General features: G+C 51.8%; 1 protein-coding gene across 4 annotated transcripts in view; it reads right to left on the bottom strand.

Annotated features, from left to right (window-relative positions):
• Positions 1-113: 113 nt before the first annotated feature.
• SGSM3 (small G protein signaling modulator 3) overlaps positions 114-18,961 on the bottom strand; it is a 50,234-nt gene continuing 31,386 nt past the window's right edge. For 2 of the 4 annotated variants that reach the window (XM_027070655.2, XM_027070656.2), the window contains 21 exons: positions 10,321-10,440; positions 9,783-9,868; positions 9,255-9,321; positions 6,917-7,125; positions 6,731-6,838; positions 5,733-5,876; positions 5,298-5,493; positions 4,776-4,921; positions 4,319-4,543; positions 3,881-3,935; positions 3,532-3,659; positions 3,264-3,419; positions 3,040-3,094; positions 2,845-2,894; positions 2,534-2,686; positions 2,293-2,363; positions 2,115-2,163; positions 1,953-2,038; positions 1,115-1,237; positions 939-999; positions 114-685 (listed from right to left, as the gene is read on the bottom strand). In XM_027070655.2, coding sequence (XP_026926456.1) covers positions 605-685; positions 939-999; positions 1,115-1,237; positions 1,953-2,038; positions 2,115-2,163; positions 2,293-2,363; positions 2,534-2,686; positions 2,845-2,894; positions 3,040-3,094; positions 3,264-3,419; positions 3,532-3,659; positions 3,881-3,935; positions 4,319-4,543; positions 4,776-4,921; positions 5,298-5,493; positions 5,733-5,876; positions 6,731-6,838; positions 6,917-7,125; positions 9,255-9,321; positions 9,783-9,868; positions 10,321-10,327 — 2,256 coding nt within the window. In that variant the 5' untranslated portion in view covers positions 10,328-10,440 and the 3' untranslated portion in view covers positions 114-604. The remainder of the gene's footprint in view (positions 686-938; positions 1,000-1,114; positions 1,238-1,952; positions 2,039-2,114; positions 2,164-2,292; positions 2,364-2,533; positions 2,687-2,844; positions 2,895-3,039; positions 3,095-3,263; positions 3,420-3,531; positions 3,660-3,880; positions 3,936-4,318; positions 4,544-4,775; positions 4,922-5,297; positions 5,494-5,732; positions 5,877-6,730; positions 6,839-6,916; positions 7,126-9,254; positions 9,322-9,782; positions 9,869-10,320; positions 10,441-18,961) is intronic. The other 2 variants (XM_027070657.2, XM_027070658.2) reach the window with 2 other exon arrangements.

Raw genomic sequence — 18,961 nt, 5'->3', positions numbered from 1 at the left:
ACTCCACGGAACAGGTGGGTGGTATGGCTGGGTCCTAGGCTTTCTAGATGATTCCAGGAAGGACAGAACCTTGGACATACAGCTGTGGCCCTGGCTGGACAGAAGACAAGAGGTGATTTCTCAAAGACACACTTTATTTACAAACCAAAGAGGCCAGGGAGCCTCTGGCCACCCCCATCCCCTTCCTGAGCAAAAACTGACACAACAGACCTGGCTCTCCACCTCCTCACAAGGTTTTTGGTCGGTACAAACTGTGAAATGGGGGCCTGGGGTCTCTGTAAATGCCTGTGCAGAGCCCTCCCCTGGGTACCGGGAAAAATAGGCTGAGCCCCACCTTCTGCTCCTGCCTCCCACTGTCCTCCCGTGACACTCCTGGGTGCCCCCAGGTGGCGTCCCGCTGTGTCGTGGTGCCTGGCCAGAGCTCCGGTGCGTCTTTCCCTTGACCCCGCAGCTGAGAATGGGCCTGGGCCACCTCAGACCCCATCCCAGAGCAGCCCCAAGACCGGCCAGGACCGTGCTGTTCTCCGCTTGCTTGAGGAGGGGGCTGCTCGGGAGCCGGGTGCCTGGGGGAGGTGTGGGCTTGACGGCCACCGGAGGAGGAGCATCACCCGTCTATGTCCCAGCTGAAGAGGTGGTGCTTCACCAGCATGTCCTGAACACCCTCCTTCAGTGGCTTCTTCTCCTCCTGCACACAGGGACAGTCCCCCGTCACGGGCGCACAGGCGCTAGAGCCACGGCAAGGAAAGCCCAAGGCGGCGGGGCCGGAGTGGTTTGTGTAGGTGATGCCGCCACTTGGGGTCCCCACGGGCCCTCCCGCCTCAGCCGGCCCAGAAGCTTTGGCGCGAGCTGCCAGCTCAGCTGCCTGGCCTGCCCCACCCCAGGCGGCCCCCAGACGGGAGGACAGGCTGTGGGGCTGAGGACGGACCCCAGCCACCCACCTCTCTCTTCACAGGAAGTTCCCAGTCCTGCGAGAGGCTGAAGGCGAAGCAGCAGAGAACGCTGGAGGTGAGGGAGGGAGTGGGGAGGCCGTCAGTCTCCCTCAGGGCAGCTCTGCCCCCGCTTCTCCCACCCCAAGCCACCGGGCAGGGCTTCCGAAGCAGGGGCGGGGACTCACCGGAGCTCACATTTGATCTGGACCCAGCCAGGGCTGCGCAGGAAAGACCAGGGCTGGTACCACTTCTCCACGGTAGGCAGGCTGGAGCAGAGCACCTCCAGCCACAGGTGCAAGACCTGCTCGCTGGGGACAAGCGGGCAAGAGTGGGCTGCCCACCCCCAGCTGCCTTCCCTGTGCTGTGACCTCATCGGGTGACTGCGCCTTCGCTCTTAGCCAGGTCTCTGCGGCGCGCCCTGCTCCCCCACGCTGAGGGACACGCGCAGGGGCCCACCCATCCCCCAGGGCCCCTGTCCCCATGGCCCTCGCTCCCCTCAGCCCTGTCCCGGCTCCATCCCTGTGTGTCAGACTCCACCACACCCGCTGCCCAGGGGCCTCAGCCCTGCTGGTCAGCCCCTGAGTGAGGCCCACAGCCGCGTTCTGAGCTCCGGGAGCTTTGCCGCCACAAACCACCCCTCCTCCCACCCTGGCCTGGGTCACAGCAGCCTGGAGGTTGCCCCCTCTGCCAAGTGGCAAATCTAGACACCACACTCACCCTGACCCAGGTCTGGGCCTCACAGATGCCCAAGTTACCCTCAGGCAGGTGCCCCTCCCTAGTTCTCTGTGATGGCCTTGTTTCTGGTGAGCCCCCTCACCGGTCACCTTGCTGAAGTGTGTGCCTTCCCCAGCCCACAAAACGATGGCTGGTCTCGCACCTGAGGAAGGCCCTTGGCACCCCGGAAGGCACCCCAGCTGCCTCGTCTGTCCAGCTCACAGGCACCCCGCTGCCCCACAGGCCCACGGCCCAGGCTACCACTCATCTGACAGGACGGTCACTGGCCCGCGGTGGGCAGATACTCACTTGAGTCCCACGCAGATGAGGGAACGGAGCTTGACATCCATCTGTGCGTGTGCAGCGTCATGGGTCACGTTCACAGACTGCACAGCCTGGGAGGGCCCAGCTGTCACTCCGGGGGCTCCAGCTGCCAACCCAGGACGCCCGCACCACCCTCCACCCACTTACCCGGTAGAGCAGCTCCTCCGGGGTCAAGACTTTGCCATCTTCATCCAACCTGAGGGAGGAACCGAAGCTGCCGTGGCTGCCCTGACATGCAGGGCTCGGGCTGTGCCCACCCCCTCCCCACAAAACCACCAGGAGACCCTGCTAGGAGGACACCAGGCAGGGCGGCTGGGCCTGTTACCTGTACGTCTTACACAGCACCAGGCGTGAATACACCGAGTCAAAGTCTCTCTCCACCTCCCGGCCTGCTGCCTGGGGGTCAAGGTGAGTGTGAGGGACACCAGGATAGGTACCAGATCAAAGTCACAGAGTCCAACCAAGCGCATACTGCCACCCATGAGCTCCTGCGCCAGCTCTACAGGGCCCAAGGAAGGGCTCAAGGAGAAGGACAGTTGGGGACGTGGGTCCAGCCATTGACTTACCTCCTCGATGAACAGCCAAGGGTGGCAGGCACCTCCCAGCAGGGATGGCTTCTTCAGCCCATGTTCAAACAGGGCCTTGAGAGCTGGGCAGAGGGTCCCTCGAACCAAGTCCGTGACCCCCTCTGTCACAGCATCATCCCCCGCGATGGAGTACTGACGGCGGGGGACAGGGTCTGAGAGGCCCCAGTCCCACGCCTGCGGCCAGACACCCCTTCCCCGTCCTCACAGCCACTGCCACCAGCCAGCACGCGCCAGGGTTGAGGCGGCGGCAGCAGCTCCCAGGGACAGCCGTACCTTGTACGCCCTCTTACCTCTTTGCTCCGTTCATCCAGGACTTCCACAAACTTGGCTGGAAACCAGCCTGCGGGGGAAGCAGGGCCCCGTGGGGGCCGCGTGAGGGCAGGCCGGCAGGCTGAGGAAGCCCGGCTCCTGCTGAGGCCGGAGGGTGACAGAAGGGCTCCTGGTTTCAATGCCTGGCCCACCCCTCCTCCAGACGGAGGCCTCACCTCTCAGGCCGTTCAGCTCCCCGACCCAGCAGTGCTCATCCTTCTGAGATATGATCTGCGCGGTAGGCAGAGAGGAAGAGGAAGCAAAGCTTTGGTTGCCCAGGCCCCGTGCCTACAGCCATGTGGGTGGAGCAGGGACAGATCCCGGGCGCCCCGGGGTCACCCTGCTTCCCGCTGCCAAGCTCCCCACCTCTCGCTGAAGCTGCGCCTACGTGCCCACGCACCGTGATGATGTCGTTCTTGCGGAAGCCCAGCTCATCGTCGTCATGTCGCTCGAAGTCCAGCAGGGCCTTGGCTCGGCGCCGGTGGCTGCGTGAGCATGCCACATAGTTCTCGTGGTCCCGCTGGTGGCTCTCCATGCTGTAGTCTGGGCTAAGCTCCTGCCCCAACAGCAGAGAGGTCCACTGAGGAGAGGCACCTCCTCGCCAGGGCCTCCGCTACCTCAGGATGGGGCCAGGGAGGGAGAGCCCCCAAGTTGAGCCCACAACTCACCACACTACAGTTTTTGGGGTCTGTGCACTGGAAATGGCGGGCAACACGCAGGATGGCTTCCCGGAGGTCGGCTACCAGTTCCGTCTGCTTGATGTTCTTGGCCTTGAGCGCCTCTAGGTCATCCTCCCCTGGGAGCCCCAGTGAGCTATAGCAGCCATGGCCCCTGGCCTGCACCCCCTCCCCAACCCCAAGGATGCTCAGGGTCCACGTGGGGGTCTGAGGACAGACGCCTCCTAGTCTACACCGCCACCCTGCCCTGCTGGGGCGCTGGGAGCCGCAAGCTGGAACTCGCAGGCAGGGAAGGAGTCCCTGAACCCAGCCTGGCACCGGCAGCCATGGCAGTTCTCACCAAAGAGCAGGGAGGTGATGCCAGACTTCCTCCGCTGGGTCCGGCGCCGCACGACCTGCAGGCAGGGAGTGTGGGTCAGCGGCAGCCGGCAGGGGTGGTGAAGCTAACCGAGCTCCTCCTGGGGCCAACATCTCACTTGTGCCACCTCATCTGAAACGGCCTCCGCAGCCAGCTCTGAGCATCAGAAATGCAGTCGGTTCAAAGCTGGGTCTGCCACACAGCTAAACGGCAGGTCACAGCAGAGATGCACAGAAGGCCAAGGGCAGCGGGTCATTCCACAGCTGTGGTCTGACTGGGCCAAGCCCCGGGTGCCGGGCTGGGGAGGGGGCAGCAGAGCAAGGAAGGGCTGGCGGGTTCCCTGCAGCCTCTCTCACTTCGGGCTTCCTCGAGGACCCCCACGCTGGGGGTGAGGTAGGGCCTCCTTCCTCATGGGCCCACCTGTGACAGGTTGGTGGTGGCACTGGTCCCTAGGAGTTGGCCCTGGTCCGCAATGAGGTAGGCCAGGTGCTTGCGGCGCTGCGTCTCCACGGCCACGTCCGTGAGGGAGCCAGCCAGCCGCATGGCCTCCCCCAGCAGCAGCTCCGCGTCCTCAATCTGCGAAGGGATGTCTGACAGCGTGTTGAAGATGGAGGCCGAGTTCTCGGACTGGATCAGCTCCTCCTCCTGAGCCACACGAGGGAAGGAGTGGGGGGGAGGGAGCGTCACTGCCAAACGTCAGGCCCGTGAGCTGACCCTGCTCACTGTCCTCAGGTCGGGGCCCCCCCACCGTGGGCCTCTCAGGAGGGGCCGGTGCTCAGGCCACAGGAAGCTGAAGGCTGAACCCCACTCGGCCCCCAGAGGAGGGGTGCCAGAGCATCTGCGTCCGGCCCCAGTGGGGACGGGGCTACTGCAGCACCTTGAGCCGCAGCATGCCCAGCGTGGTCTGGAACAGCACCAGGGAGCCCTCGTAGAAAAACAGGTCCCAGAGGCGCAGCAGCAGCTTGATGTGCACCACGCTGGCGAAGGCCGTGAGGAACCAGTGCAGCGTGATCAGAGACAGCTCTGTGGACACAGACAGGAGCCCCCTGTGGCTGGGACCAGGGATGGCCAACACAGCCAGCAGGGGATGGAATGAAAGGCGGGGGGGGGGGGGGGCTCCCAGGCACACAAGCTGGGGAGAAGCTGGAGGGTAGCTCCCACAGAGCAGCAAGAGCCTTGACCACTCCAAGGGGAGGGACGAGACAGGCTGTCCGAGAACAAGAGCACGACAGACTGTGATGTGCTGGGTCTAAGCTCAGCCATCATCAGGTGGGAGCCTTCCTCCCAACGCAGTTGGCTGCCCTGTCCACTGCTGGCTACATCTGGGGACCTCAGACTTGTGATACCTGAGAGGGACACAGGACCCCCAACCCCAAAGAGGGTGGGTGCTGGCCCTTACCGATGTCGTGCTCCTGGAGCAACTTGTCCAAGCGAGGCAGGTACTGGACGATGAGGTGGCGCAGGACCCGCTGGTCTGTCTGGACTCCCAGCAGGGTGGTGCTGAAGTAGGAGGCGGGGAGCAAGTCCTCGATGATGGCGCACATCATCCAGAAAGCGTCCTCCTCCTCCAGGAACAGCAGAAGGCAGGCAGCCACCTGGCCAGGGCAGGGGGACAAGGGGCCTCTACCCGGGTCTCCATGTGAACTAGAAGCGGCACCGCCCCAGAGGTCACATCGTAGACCGCGCGCTCTCCTCAGGGTTGGAACCAACATACTTGGCAGCCCCGGCCCTCCACGGGGACCCCCACCTCCAGCCCTACCACCCATCCTACTGCCCAGGACGGCACTGTTTGCCAGTGCGGGGGCATCCCCTTTCCCCTCCAGGATGTGCTCACCATGCCCGTGCCCTGGCAGTAGCCGATCTCTGGGTAGAGCCAGGCCAGTGCCCGGAGAACCCTGCGCAGGCGGGGCACCCCGATGCTGCTCACGCTGGCGAAGCACACGTTGCTGGGCATGGTGCGGAGCAGGTCCTTCTCGATCTGCCAGCAGCCCACCCACAACGAGGCCCTGTGAGATGCAGGCCCGCACCCTCCACACTGGTGACACCTAAGGCACCACCCTGGGAGGGAGGCTGGGAGACCTCCGTGTCAGACAAACCCCAGGCAGGCTCACCCAGAATGAGGGTTCCTAATGCTCTGGGTCAAAGCATATGTGCTTCCTTCAGGATTAGAGCTCAGCTATGTGTAGCTGATACCACATATTCACCAGGGGATCTTACAAAAATAGAACGACAGATCCCTGGGCCTCAAGCCAGAATCACAGAATGAGAATCTCTAGAATGAGGCCCGGAAATCTATACTAATCTCCAGGTGAGGGGTGCCTGGTGGCTCCATCAATTAAGCACCTGACTCGTGATTTTGGCTCAGGTCATGATCTCACTCATGGTTCATGGGCTCGAGCCCCACACTGGGCTCCGTGCTCATGGTGTGGAGCCTGTTTGGAATTCTCTCTTCCTCTCTCTGCTCCTCCCCCGAGCACACATGCCTGTGTGTGTGCATGTGCATGCACATTTGCATAAACTATCTCTCAAAAATAAACATTTTTAAAGAATAAAAAGTCTCCAGGTGATCCTAATGTGCACCCAGGTCATCTTTTAACAATGGTCCCTTCTGCCTACAGGGACCCAGGAAGTACAGGCTTGCTCCAGACACATGTCTGTGAGTGGAAGGGCCGCCACACAGCTGCCTGCTCTCCTGGGCCACCCCTGCCAAGGACAGACCAACAGGGTGGGTCCCCGTAACCCCAGGCGGCTTACCGCCCTCCTGCAGGCCCACACGTAGTTTCTGACCAGAAAACACTTTCTGAAGGGCCCCTGGTGCCATCCCAGCCTCACCTGTTTGGCAGCAATGGTCTCATCGTTGGAGCTGTTCTTCACCATCTCTCGGTAGGACAGCTCAGAATTCCTCTTCTTCTGCAGGGCTCCAGAAAGCCGCATCCACAGCTGAGGGGGAGCCTCCATGAGTGTCCAGTGGGACACCTGAACCCCCGCGGGCCCTCTGCAGGTCCCTCGCCGCCTCACCTGTGGCCTCATGCTGTGTGGGATGCCCGCCAGCACCAAGGAGCGAAGCTTCTCAGAGCGGGGCAGAGAGACAGCAATCTTGTCCCACGTGAGATCCCCCACGTCATGGTTATGGGTGAACTCCAGGTGGGCCTGCCAGCGCAGTCTCTGTGGAGGGTCCTCCATCAGAGACACACCTGACGGCCTGCCGGAACCGGGGTTGGCACCGTCTGTCAGGATAGAGCCGGGAGACGCAGTGGTGAGCAGGGATAGGCCCTGGGCTTTGGGTCCAGTGCCCAGATCTGGCCAATGCAGAGCCACGTTTCCAACAGCTTCCTGTGGCTCCAGGTGCATGTCCAATAGGCATCCTCACGAGCAAATGCGAGCTCTTTAATTTCTCTCTCAAACCTGCCCCTGGCCAGTCCCTCCCAGATCCAAAGACACCCCCCCTCCACTCTCCAGATGCTCAGGCTTAGATCTCAGAAGCCCTTCTGGCTCCAGCTCAACTTACTCCCACATTCAACCCACAGGCAAAATATGTTGGCAGATTCTCACCACTTCTACCACCTCTGATATGGCCCTTGACCAAGTCATTGACTTCCATCTGGGTCATCGTGAGGCCTTCTCACTTGCCTGGTTCCACCCCTGCCTCCCTAAAGGTGTTCAGCAGTCCGAGTGCCCCTTGCCAGACACAAGTCAGACCACGTTACTCTGCTCACTCAGACGAGAGGCCTCACGAGGCTCGGTGACCACATCTCTCCAGCCTGGCCCCTCCGTCCTCATCACCTACTGCTCTCCTCTTGCTCCCTTGGCTCCCGCTATTCCTCACCAAGCTCAGGATCTCTGTCCTTCTTATTCCCTCCCCCGGCTATGCTCACTGCCTCACTTCCTCCTAGTCTCCATCCAAATGTCTCCCCTTGGAGAAGCCTTCCTTCATCACCTAACACACAATCCACCTCCCTTCTCCACAGCCCGATTTCTTCAGAGTTCTTCTTGCCCCCAGCATGCATTTATTTGTTTGCTGCCTGGGAATTCCACAAGGCCAAGACCACCTTTGGTTTTGTTCGAGGCACTGGGGAGGCAGCAGTGGAGGGTGGACAACCCGCAGACGGCCCCTGAAATGGTCGCGTGAACACTGACAAAGCTCCTGTGGGCACCAGGCAACACGAGGGAGCGTTAGCCTTACAAAGATCCTTGTTCTCACTCATTGTAAAGGCTCACCCTCAGCCTCAGCTTTCCAAAACTTCACCATTCGAGAATTTACATACACACAGCAAAATGCACAAATTTTAAGTGTATACTTTGGTATCAATAAACAAATGTCTCAATGTGGTCCCCATCATTTCCATTATGCTAGAGAGTTCCCTGTGTTCCTCACAGGCCTGGGTTTTAACTTCCATGTATCTGCCTGCAAACCAGAGAACAAGGAAAACTTGTGTCAGAACTGGAACATGAGCGACCTGAAGAGGACTGGCCTCAGCCCAGTAAACTCCCGCAGGGCTAGTGCTGGCCTGGGCTAGGCTGGCCTGGGTTCGGGCAGACAGCCTTCCTGACAGCCCGCCTGGGAACCAGCAGGTGTATTTAGAATAGAAAACAATGGAAATGGCCTAGGAGCTCACTTACATAAGAGTAGTTATAAAATGTTATGATAAATCCATTATAATGGCATATAATGCAACCACTGGAAAAAATGCTTTTAAAGAGGTCCTGGGACGCCTGGGTGGCTCAGTCTGACTCTTGATTTTGGCTCAGGTCATGATCCCATGGTTCATGGGTTCGAGCCCTGCATCGGGCTCTGCATTGACAATGTGGAGCCTGCTTAGGATTCTTTTTGTCCCTCCCTCTGCCCCTTCCCTGTGTGTGTGTGTGCGGGCGCGTGCGCGCACACACACACTAAATAAACTTAAAAAAAAATAAGTCTTAACTAACAGAAGGAATGCTATACAAGCAATATAAAAAATGAATAGATGACATAATTTTAGTTATGAAAAGTATATAAAGACACACACACACAAAACCAGGAAAGGAATAAACTAAAATATCAGCAATTATATTTAGGTTGTGGGATTAGGAGTCACTTTGTTTTTATCTTTATACTTTGCTGTATTTTTCAACTTCACTAAATGAACATTATTGCTTTTATTATCAGATGTGAAGATCAATAAAATTAATCTAAGTTTTAAAAAATCAGAAGTTTCCATATACTTGTAACAGCATGCAGCACTGTTGATGAAGAAGCAGGTGAAACACCCAGAGCCCGGGTCACAGCTGCACAGTGAGAGTCACCAGAGCTGGAGCTCCAGGCACCAACAAGATTACAAGAGACACCAGCAAGATTACACCAGGAGCTCCATCTTACCTTCCTTGTCCACGCGGAAACCGAACTCATCATAGAAGAACTCTGGTTGCTCCACTGACTCTTCCTTCTAGAACCACGATGAGGAAGAGTCAGTTGTATGGCCACAGGTCTGGCACCACAAATTCTGTAAAATGCCACCTACATTGCTGTCTGTTGAAATTCTACTGGCATTCAAGACTCAGATCGAAGGCCACCCTTCCTTGAAGCCTCTGTGGTTATCACTCAGCTACAGGGGCCACCACCCTCTCAAACTGGCCTAGCATTTTCCTTGTTCTCCTTAGAGGTCAAAAATAAGATCAGGGTAAGAAACAGATTTTATGCATCTCTGCATCCTAATAACACTGGGCACACGATGCCATAATACTTTTCCTCTGACCTAATGACTGATTCCCAGAGGACATAGAGCTAAGATGCCAGGTCTGATGGTGGCTTCTGAGCCTGAATGACCACAGGGGTGTGGCTACCCACTCCCAGGAAGCTACAGCAGTAGGTTCCCTTTGGCGCCACAGCCTGGGAGCAGAGCTGTACCTGCGTGGACTTGGCCAAGATCTCCTGGGGCCACATGCTTGGAGTCAGGGCTGAGAAGGGGCCACTGGCAGAAGGTGTGTGGCTTCCTAAAATCAAGGAGGACCAGGAATAGGAGATGAAGAAAATTCAGAGCATTCCGGGGAAAAATTCAAGTTGGGATCTCCCCCACTCCCCCCAACAAGGGCGCCCAACAGCAAAGGGACTGCACCATCTGAAGTGGGATGGTGAGGGAGAGGAAGAGACCTAGATGAGCAACTTTCTGGAGGAAGGAAAAGAAAAAAAGCCACACGTTACAAAACATAACCAAATTTCATCTCCTTGGCTCTTCCTCCACCCAAGTGTGAGGTTCGGGGATACTGGAGATCTGAGCAAAGTTATGGTAATCCTATATGACCCACAGGAGGACCTCCTCCTTTCTCCCACTCTTACCCTCAAAGGTCTGCCTGTTTCCATTCCACTGGATGGCCCTCCCAAGTGAGACCCTCCCCTCCCTCTGGGCAGCCTCTCACCCATCTCCAGCCCCAGGCCTGCCTCCCACCTGACATTGTGCAGAGAGGCAGGGCAAGTCTTCAGCAAATCCACACTCAGAAGGCTTCCTAGCCTATTATCATACAGCTGGAAGGCTCCTCAGGCTTCATCTGGTCCAGAAACATTTGCCCTAGAAGGAGAGCAGAGGGGAAAGTCATTCTAATGCAGCCCCTCTGCTGGGTGTCTTTTCTACCCACCACTGTGATTTTGCTGGCTGAGGGGCAGTGAGAAGGAAAAGTTACACTTGAAAGAAAAGGTTCCTATTCTGACCATTTCATCTGAAAGAGGACACAGGATATGTTCTGAAGCAGCTGTTGATGTTTTCAACAGTTCTGTGAGCCAAGGGGAGTGTCCACTCAGTTCCCACTGTTGTTAAAGGAGGGAATCCTATATACAGACTTCCGGATGCCCTAGGCTCAGGCACATATTTCTTCCGAGAAGAGAAGAGAAGAGAAGAGAAGAGAAGAGAAGAGAAGAGAAGAGAAGAGAAGAGAAGAGAAAAGAGAAAACCAGCCACCACCCAAACCTCCATGAATAAGTTTCCCCGAGCCAGAATCTTTGAGGAACCATTCAGTAGAACACAAATTAGCTTCTGGATCAATGCCTCTAATTCACCTCAATACTGACATTTACAACATCACCAAGCCGTCCAGCTTTACCATATTTGTCACCAGCCTTGCAGCTGGGAAACCAAGAGACCACAATCTAATTTAGATCTCTCCTGCTGCCACTGAAACTCCTGCCTCCCTCCCTTTTATTGTCCTCTCACAAAATGAGGACTCAACAATAAAAAAGACAAAATGGGCAAAAGATCCACATATACATTTCCCCCAAAAAGAGATGTTAGTGGCCAAAGAGCAAGTGAAAGGCGCTGGACATCACTGCTCATCAGGGAAATGCAAATCAAAACCTTAATGAGATACCACCTCACACCCACTAAGATGGCTGTAACAAAAAGGAAGTGCTGACAAGGACGTGGAGAAAGTGGAACCTTACACATCCCTGGTGGGACTTAAAATATAAAATTAAGCAGCTGCTGTTGCAAACAGTCTGGCAGTTTGTCAAAAAGGTAAACACGGAGTTCCCACATGACCAGTAATTCCACTCCTATAGTTATTCACCCAAGAGAAATGAAAGCATGTCCACCCGGAAACTTGTACACGGATGTTCACCGCAGCATTATTCATTTTAGCCAAAAAGGAGAAAAAAGCCAACTGACGAATGGCTATACAAAATGTATGGACTGTCCATACAACAGAAACTCTTTAGCTGTAAAAAGGAAAGTGAAGTATTGATACGTGCGGCCCTATCAACGAACCATGAGAATATTACGCTCAGTGAGGAGGCCGCTCACAAGAGGATGAATACTGTAGGATTCTATTCAAGTGAAATGTCCAGAAAAGGCAAATCCATAGGTAGAAAATAGGGTAGTGAGTGCCAAGCTTGGGGATGGGGGGAGCAGTGGGACTGCAGAGTGACTGCTAACAGGGTTTCCATCTGGGGAGAAGAAACATGTTCCGGAATATGGGATAGTGGTGACAGTTGCACAACAGTATGAAACACTAAAACCACTGAACTGTACACTTTAAAAATGGTAAATTTTATAGCATGTGAATTACATTTCAATTTTTAAAAATAAGAAAAAGCCATTGTCTGGCGTGTCCTCTCAATTTCTAACTTCCCATTTCTAACCTGCTCCTATTAGATCTAAAAAGAATCTGTTATTACTTGAGCTTCAACAGAAATGCAGTTTCTGGAATAGCTTCTTCAGCCTTTTCTGAATATGAAGCCTTTTATTTCCAACTATGGAATGAAAGGCTTGGACTCTGTGAAATAAAAAGGAAGTAGCAATACGGAGAGGTGGCTGAAATATTTTAGGACAAGCTGCCTTCCAGTTTTTTAAATCATGTTCACCCAGACCCAGACCTAAAAGGAACATCTGCTTTTGTCAATTTTTCAGGTGGCCATTGCTGTTCTGGCCCACAGAACTTCGCCAGGCTCTCTGCCACAGAATTCTGGTAGGCCAGAAGGGTCAGGTGACTGAGAAAGAAGCAAAAAAGAAAAGCAAAGGGAACTTTTGAGAAAACATCACCCCATAGGTGCCTTAGCTCGAGCCTATGCTCACAGTGGCCATGTGAAAAAAGTCCCCATTCTCTTCAAAGACCTATCTGCAAATCTGGGGGCAAGAGTCATCTCGTAGCGAGTAAGTGCAGCTCAACTGGTCACTAACCTCCGCCCCTGCCTCAGACTCACCCTGACCATGCCACATTTGGCCTAAATGCCCATCAGGGAGGCCTTGCTGCCCAACTGGGAGACCTGCTTCCAGACAAGCTCCACTGAGAGCCAGATGGCAGAACCTGCTTCCCTAACAGGTCAGCTGTCCTAGCCTTGCCTGTTCTGCGCAAGGACAGTCATGAGAACCGAATGTCTTCCTTCAGTGTAACAGATATGTAGGGCCTGGTTTCAATCAGAGCTTTGTGCTGGATAGAACATTACATATTTTTACATTAAAGGGACTGAGAAGTTTCAAAATCATGTCATCATTTAATCCTTGTAACATGTTTTGAAGTAGATGCCTCTATTCGTTATACAGAAAAAATTAGCCTACAAAAGACCCACATACAGTTTTCCAAACAGACTCCAATAATGTAGCCTCCTACAAAACCATGCTACCTCCCATCTGGCCTGGTGCATTGATCTCACACAGCCACCAGCTAGATCATCACCAGCATCCTCAGAGGTAGTGACACCACAGAGGTAGTGATTTGGTTGTTTTCTTCTGGAGGGACAGAGAAAGTGTGAAGGAAGCGGGTGTTGCTTACAGTGGAGGAAATGAGCTGTCTCCAGCTGTGGAGAGCCAGGGAGACAATTCCGACCTTGACCTGCCTCCCACTCATTCATTCACTCAACAAGCATTTACTGAGCACCACCACAACCCAGGCATGTTTTTTTTTGTTGTTGTTTCTTTTTGTTTAAGTATACTTATTTTGAGAGAGAGAGAGTGAGCACAAGCGGGGGCGGGGCAGAGAGAGGGAGAGAGAAAATCCCAAGCAGGCTCTGTGCTAGAGCCCGGAGCGGGGCTCATCCCACGAAGCATGAGATCATGGCCTGAGCAGAAACCAAGAGTCGGATGCTTAACAACTGAGCCACCAGGCGTCCCCGGGCATGCCGGGCATGGTTCTAAAGGCTGAGATGCAACAGCAAAAATCCCAAGTCCCAGCTGTTACGTTACAGTAGAGAATCAGACAAAAAAACACAGAAATAGCTGAGCCAGATCATGACAACTTCAGTACTGTAAGAAAAATAAATCAAGGTAAAGTGTAGAGAGTATAGAAGAGAGGGGCTATGTATAATAAAGTGGTCAGAAAAAAACTTTTGAGGATAAGGGGACATCTGAGCAAAGACTAAAGAAGGAAGTGAAGGATCAAGTCCTATCTGAGGGAAAAGGGAGACAGGCAGAAGGAACAGCTGGTGCCTCTGAGGCAGGAACATAATTGGAAGGCTGAAGCAGAAGCAAGGCAGCCAGCAGGCTGGGGACCAGGAAGGAAGAGCAAGAGCACACCTGAGTGGGAGACACGGCAGGAGTCACAGTGGGCCTGACGATGTGTGCAGACTTTGTATCTTATTCTCAGGGAGTTGGGACATCACAGCAGGGTTCTGCGCAGAGGGGAACCTGAATCTGACTTAGGTTTTAAAAGCTCTCTGGCTGCCGTGCAGAGGCAGGAGTGCCACTGGTGGGAATGACGTTGGCTTCACTACAGTGGGACCAGCAAGAAATGGTCAAATTCTAAATACACTTTAAAGAGGCTCTGCAATAATATGCATATGCCACATCTCCCGCCAACTGCCCTTGAGTCTCCAAGTTCCCAGTAGAAGCCGGATATGATATTGCTAAGCTGGGCAGGCAGGTTTTTCCTGCCTCTGGTCACTATGGCAACTTCCTGAAAGCAGCCATCTGGGAGTTGGTGGAAGCAGCTAAGAACTTAGCCACGTCACCAGCTGCCCTGCTGTTGTCACAGGGGTACAGAGGCAGAAAGAAACTTTTGAAAAACAGGATTGATGCAAGCAACTTTGAGGTGCCACAGAAGGATTTCTTTTTAATTAAATTTACATGCTTAAAGGAATCTTTTTACTCTGCCTCCAGTATATTTCTCCCTAGTTTGCAAAACCTACAATTTCCTGAAAGGCAAATTTTGTTCACAAAGCAAAGACTGAGATGAACCTGTAAATCTGTGTGTGTTAGGAAGGAGATTTTGTCCTTCCTCCACTCTTGACCTTCCATCCTAGTTTTCTTGACAATACAGCAGGGTTGCCACAATTGCAGAGGTGGTCATACATTTGCCAGGGAACACGAAAGCCCAGACCAGCAAAAGCAGAAATATTTGTATTCTAAAGGGGCTGAGATCCCGAAGGCTGTTTTTCTCTGTGAAAAAATGATAGGACACCGAAAACTATTGGTAACAACTAATTGGGAGCGAGAGGTGCAAGGGCAGGGAAGTCCAAGAAAGGCTGGTGTAAGAGGATAATGTAGCTACTACAGACGCTTTAAAAAGTAAAATCTTAGGGGCGCCTGGGTGGCTCAGTCGGTTGAGCGTCCAACTTCAGCTCAGGTCACAATCTCAACAGTCTGTGAGTTTGAGCCCCGGGTTGGGCTCTGTGCCGACAGCTGGGAGCCTGGAGCCTGGAGCCTGCTTAAGATTCTGTGTCTCCCTCTCTCTCTGCCCCTCCCCCGCTCATGCTCTGTCTCTGTCTCTCTGTCAAAAATAAATAAACATTAAAAAAAAAAGTAAAATCTTAAAGACCTAAATGTGAAACATGAAACCGTGAAACTCCTAGAAGAAAACACAGGCAATAATTTCTTTGAAATTGGCCTTAGTAATAACATTTTTCTAGATAGGTCCCCTGAGGTAAGAGAAACAAACACAAAAATAAAACTATTGGGACTGCACAAAATAAAAAACTACTGCACAGCAAACAATCAATAAAATGAAAAGGCAACCTACTAAATGAGAGAAGACATTTGCAAATGATGTATGCAATAAAGGGCTAGTATCCGAAATATATAAAGAACTTGCGCAACTGAACACACAAAAAAAGGCAAATAATATGAATTAAAAATGGGCAGAGAACCTGAATAGACATTTTTCCAAAGAAAACACACAGACGGCCAACAGACAAACAGAAAGATGCTTAACATCACTCACTATCAGGGAAATGTAAATCAAAACCACAATGAGATACCACCTTACATCTGTCAGAATGGGTAGAATCAAAAAGACAAGAAAAATAACAGGTGTTGGCGAGGATGTGGAGAAAAAGGAATGCTCCTGCAGTATTGATGCAAATGCAAACTGGTACAGCCACTGTGGAAAACAGTATGGAAGTTCCTCAAAAAATTAAAAATAGAAATACTGTATGATCCAATAATTATACTACTGGATATTTATCCATAGAAAACAAAAAATTTCATTTGAAAAGATATATGCAGGGGCACCTGGGTGGCTCAGTCGGTTAAGCGCCCGACTTCGGCTCAGGTCATGATCTCACAGTTCGTGGATTCAAGCCCCACGTCAGGCTCTGTGCTGACAGCTCAGAGCCTGAAGTGCTTCAGATTCTGCGTCTCCCTCTGTCTCTGCCCCTACCCCACTTGTGCTCTGTCTCTCAAAAATGAATAAACGTTAAAAAACATTTTAAAAAAAGATATATGCACTCCTATATTTACTGCATTATTTACATTGCCAAGATAGGCAACGCAGATGTCCATCGACAGATGAATGGATAAAGATGATACTGAAGTGCCTGGGTGGCTCAGTCAGTTAAGTGTCTGACTCTTGATGTCAGCTCAGGTCATGATCATAGGGTTATGAGATCAAGCCCTGTGTCAGGCTCCATGCTAGGCATGGACCTGCTTAGGATTCTCTCTCTCCCTCTCTCTCTGCCCCTCTCCCACTCATACATGCTCCCTCTCTCTCTTAAAAAAAAAAAAAAAAAAAAAGAAGAAGAAGAAGAAGATGTACTGTTCACACACATGCACACACACAATGGACTGCTACTCAGCCATAAAAAGGATAAGATCTTGCCATTTGTGACAGCATGGAGAGACCTAGAGGGTATTACACTAAGTGAAATAAGCCAGAGAAAGACAAATATCAGATGACTTCACTTTTATGTGGACTCTAAAAAACAAAACAAGCAAACAGACAGAAAGCAGAAACAGACCCATAAATACAGAGAACAAATTGTTGGTTGCCAGAGGTGAGGGAGGTGAGGGGGTGGGCAAAATGGGGAAAGGGGAGTGGGAAATGCAGGCTTCCAGCTATGGAATGAATAAGTCATGGGGATGGAAAGTACAGCACAGGGAACACAGTCAGTGGTATTGTAATGGTGATGTATGACAGATGGTAGTTACACTTGTGGTGGGCACAGCATAACATGTGCAACTTGTCTAATCGCTATGTTGTACGCTTGAAACTAATATAACATTGTATGTCAACTATACTTCAATAAAAAAATCAGACAATAAATGATCAGTGGTACATGAACATTTTATTGGAAAATATTTTGAGTACTTTTCTCAAGGTAGGGTACAGAAACATTGGGATTCTTACTGGTTTTTCTTACTGGCTTCTCTTCCTCAGCATACCTCTAAAATGTATGTGGGCGCCACCCTCGGCCCTTGCTTTCCTTACTCAGAGCTATTCCAGCAACCTCATGCGCTGTCCAAGCTTCACAACCACTCTTTCCTCTGAGGACACCTTTCCCCCAAGCTCCAGGCTCCTATTTCCAGCTGCTTCCTTTTGCCAACATTATCTTTCTGAAATGTAAATCTGATCCCTGATCTCCTGCTTAACTCACACCTAGAATAAGGGCCACATTCTCTAACAACACAAGGTCCTACACCACCTGCTTCTACCTCTCTCTCCCCACATCTACCTTACACTACAGTGATGCTGGTCTACCCCTATCAGCTGCCCAAATGTCTCCATTCTTTAGTGCATAGTGGTCTTCTCCTTTTGTCAGGTAGACTCCTATTTATAACAACTCGACTGAAACAACACCTTGTCATAGAAAGAAGCCTTCTGTAGTAACCAGCCTCCAAGATGGCCCCAAATGATTCCACCTCCTGGTATTCACATCCTTGTGTAGGTCCTCTCCACACTGAACTCCAGCTAACCTCTGAGACCAATCAATACAGCAGCAGTAACCATGTATAACTTCCAAGGATAGGCCATAGATGGCATTGCAGCTTCCACCTTGGTCTCTTGTATCACCCGCTCCGGCGGAAGTCAGCTGCCATGCTGTGAGGACACCCAAGAAGCCCCATGGAGAGGCACCAACTTCGCAAGCCACTTAAGTGAGCCACCTTGGAAGCAGATCCCCTAGTCCCAAGCTTTCAGATGACTGCAGCTCCAGCCCAACATCTAACAGCAATGTCATAAGAGACTCTCTCCTCTCATGAGCCACAATCTCCCAACCAAGATGCTCCTGAATTTCTGTCCCATAGAAACTGTAAGAGATAATAAATGATTATTTTTGTTTTAAGCCACTAAGTTTTAGGGTGACGTGTACGCATCCAAGATAACTAATATACCTTCATGTCTCTTCTCTGCCTTTAGCTGAGGTTCTCTCCCTGTGCTCCTATAAAGCCTTGTGAATAAGTCTATCACAGCACTTATCCCATAGCATTTTTACCCCTTTTTCTTTTTTGGCCAACTGACCCCACAAAACTAGACTGCATCTTGCTTCCCTCTGTATCCCTGGCACTCAGAAGTCTCTCAATAAACATTTATCTAATATGTTAGATAAATAAGACGAATGAAGGAACAACAGCAAATGAAAAAAAAAGTAAAAACATTTCATACCATGGTAATAACTGGTATTTTATTTATGCCATATTCTCCCTTCTTCTGGGTGTCTGGAAAATAGCAACCTCCCTACCACACTAACCCCAAACTTTTGAAACTGCTTCCCTTACTCACTTTTTTCCATCTACATAATTCTGGGAAGCTGTTTACATTTATGTGACTTCATCTCTCTGACCCTAGTTGATTGGTTCTGGGTGAACACAGATGTGAAATGGACCAATCATACAACTCAACAGCTATTGCCAAACATGATGAGACCAGGCATGAGTGTCTTTCCCAAAATAGCCTGATAAATCCCTTCTTGGAGGTTTTGAATTTGAGACCCAGAGAGCCAAGGAGATCAGACCCTTTGGTGATGGAAGCATTCATATACATACAAACACACATGAATATATATATATATATATATATATATATATATATACACATATATATGTATGTATAACTATACGTATTTACATATATATGTACATAAACATACATAAACTATTTTTTTAAGTTTGAGAGAGAGAGAGAGAGCATGAGCAAGGGAGGGACAGAGAGAAAGAGAGAATCCCAAGAAAACTCCATGCTGTCAGGGCAGAGCCTGACATGGGGCACAAACCCACGAATTTTGAGATCATTACCTGAGCCAAAATTAAGAGATGGACACTCAATGATTGACTGAGCCACCCAGATGCCCCCATAAAACTATTTTTTTAAATATAATACTCAGGGGCGCGTGGGTGGCTCAGTCAGTTAAGCATCTGACTCTTGATTTCAGCTCAGGTCATGATCTCAGGTCAT

This window comes from Acinonyx jubatus, chromosome B4 (assembly GCF_027475565.1).
Source record: "Acinonyx jubatus isolate Ajub_Pintada_27869175 chromosome B4, VMU_Ajub_asm_v1.0, whole genome shotgun sequence".
NCBI lineage: Eukaryota > Metazoa > Chordata > Mammalia > Carnivora > Felidae > Acinonyx > Acinonyx jubatus.
Note: the sequence above shows the minus strand (reverse complement) of the source record. Positions and strands in the feature narration are given on the sequence as shown.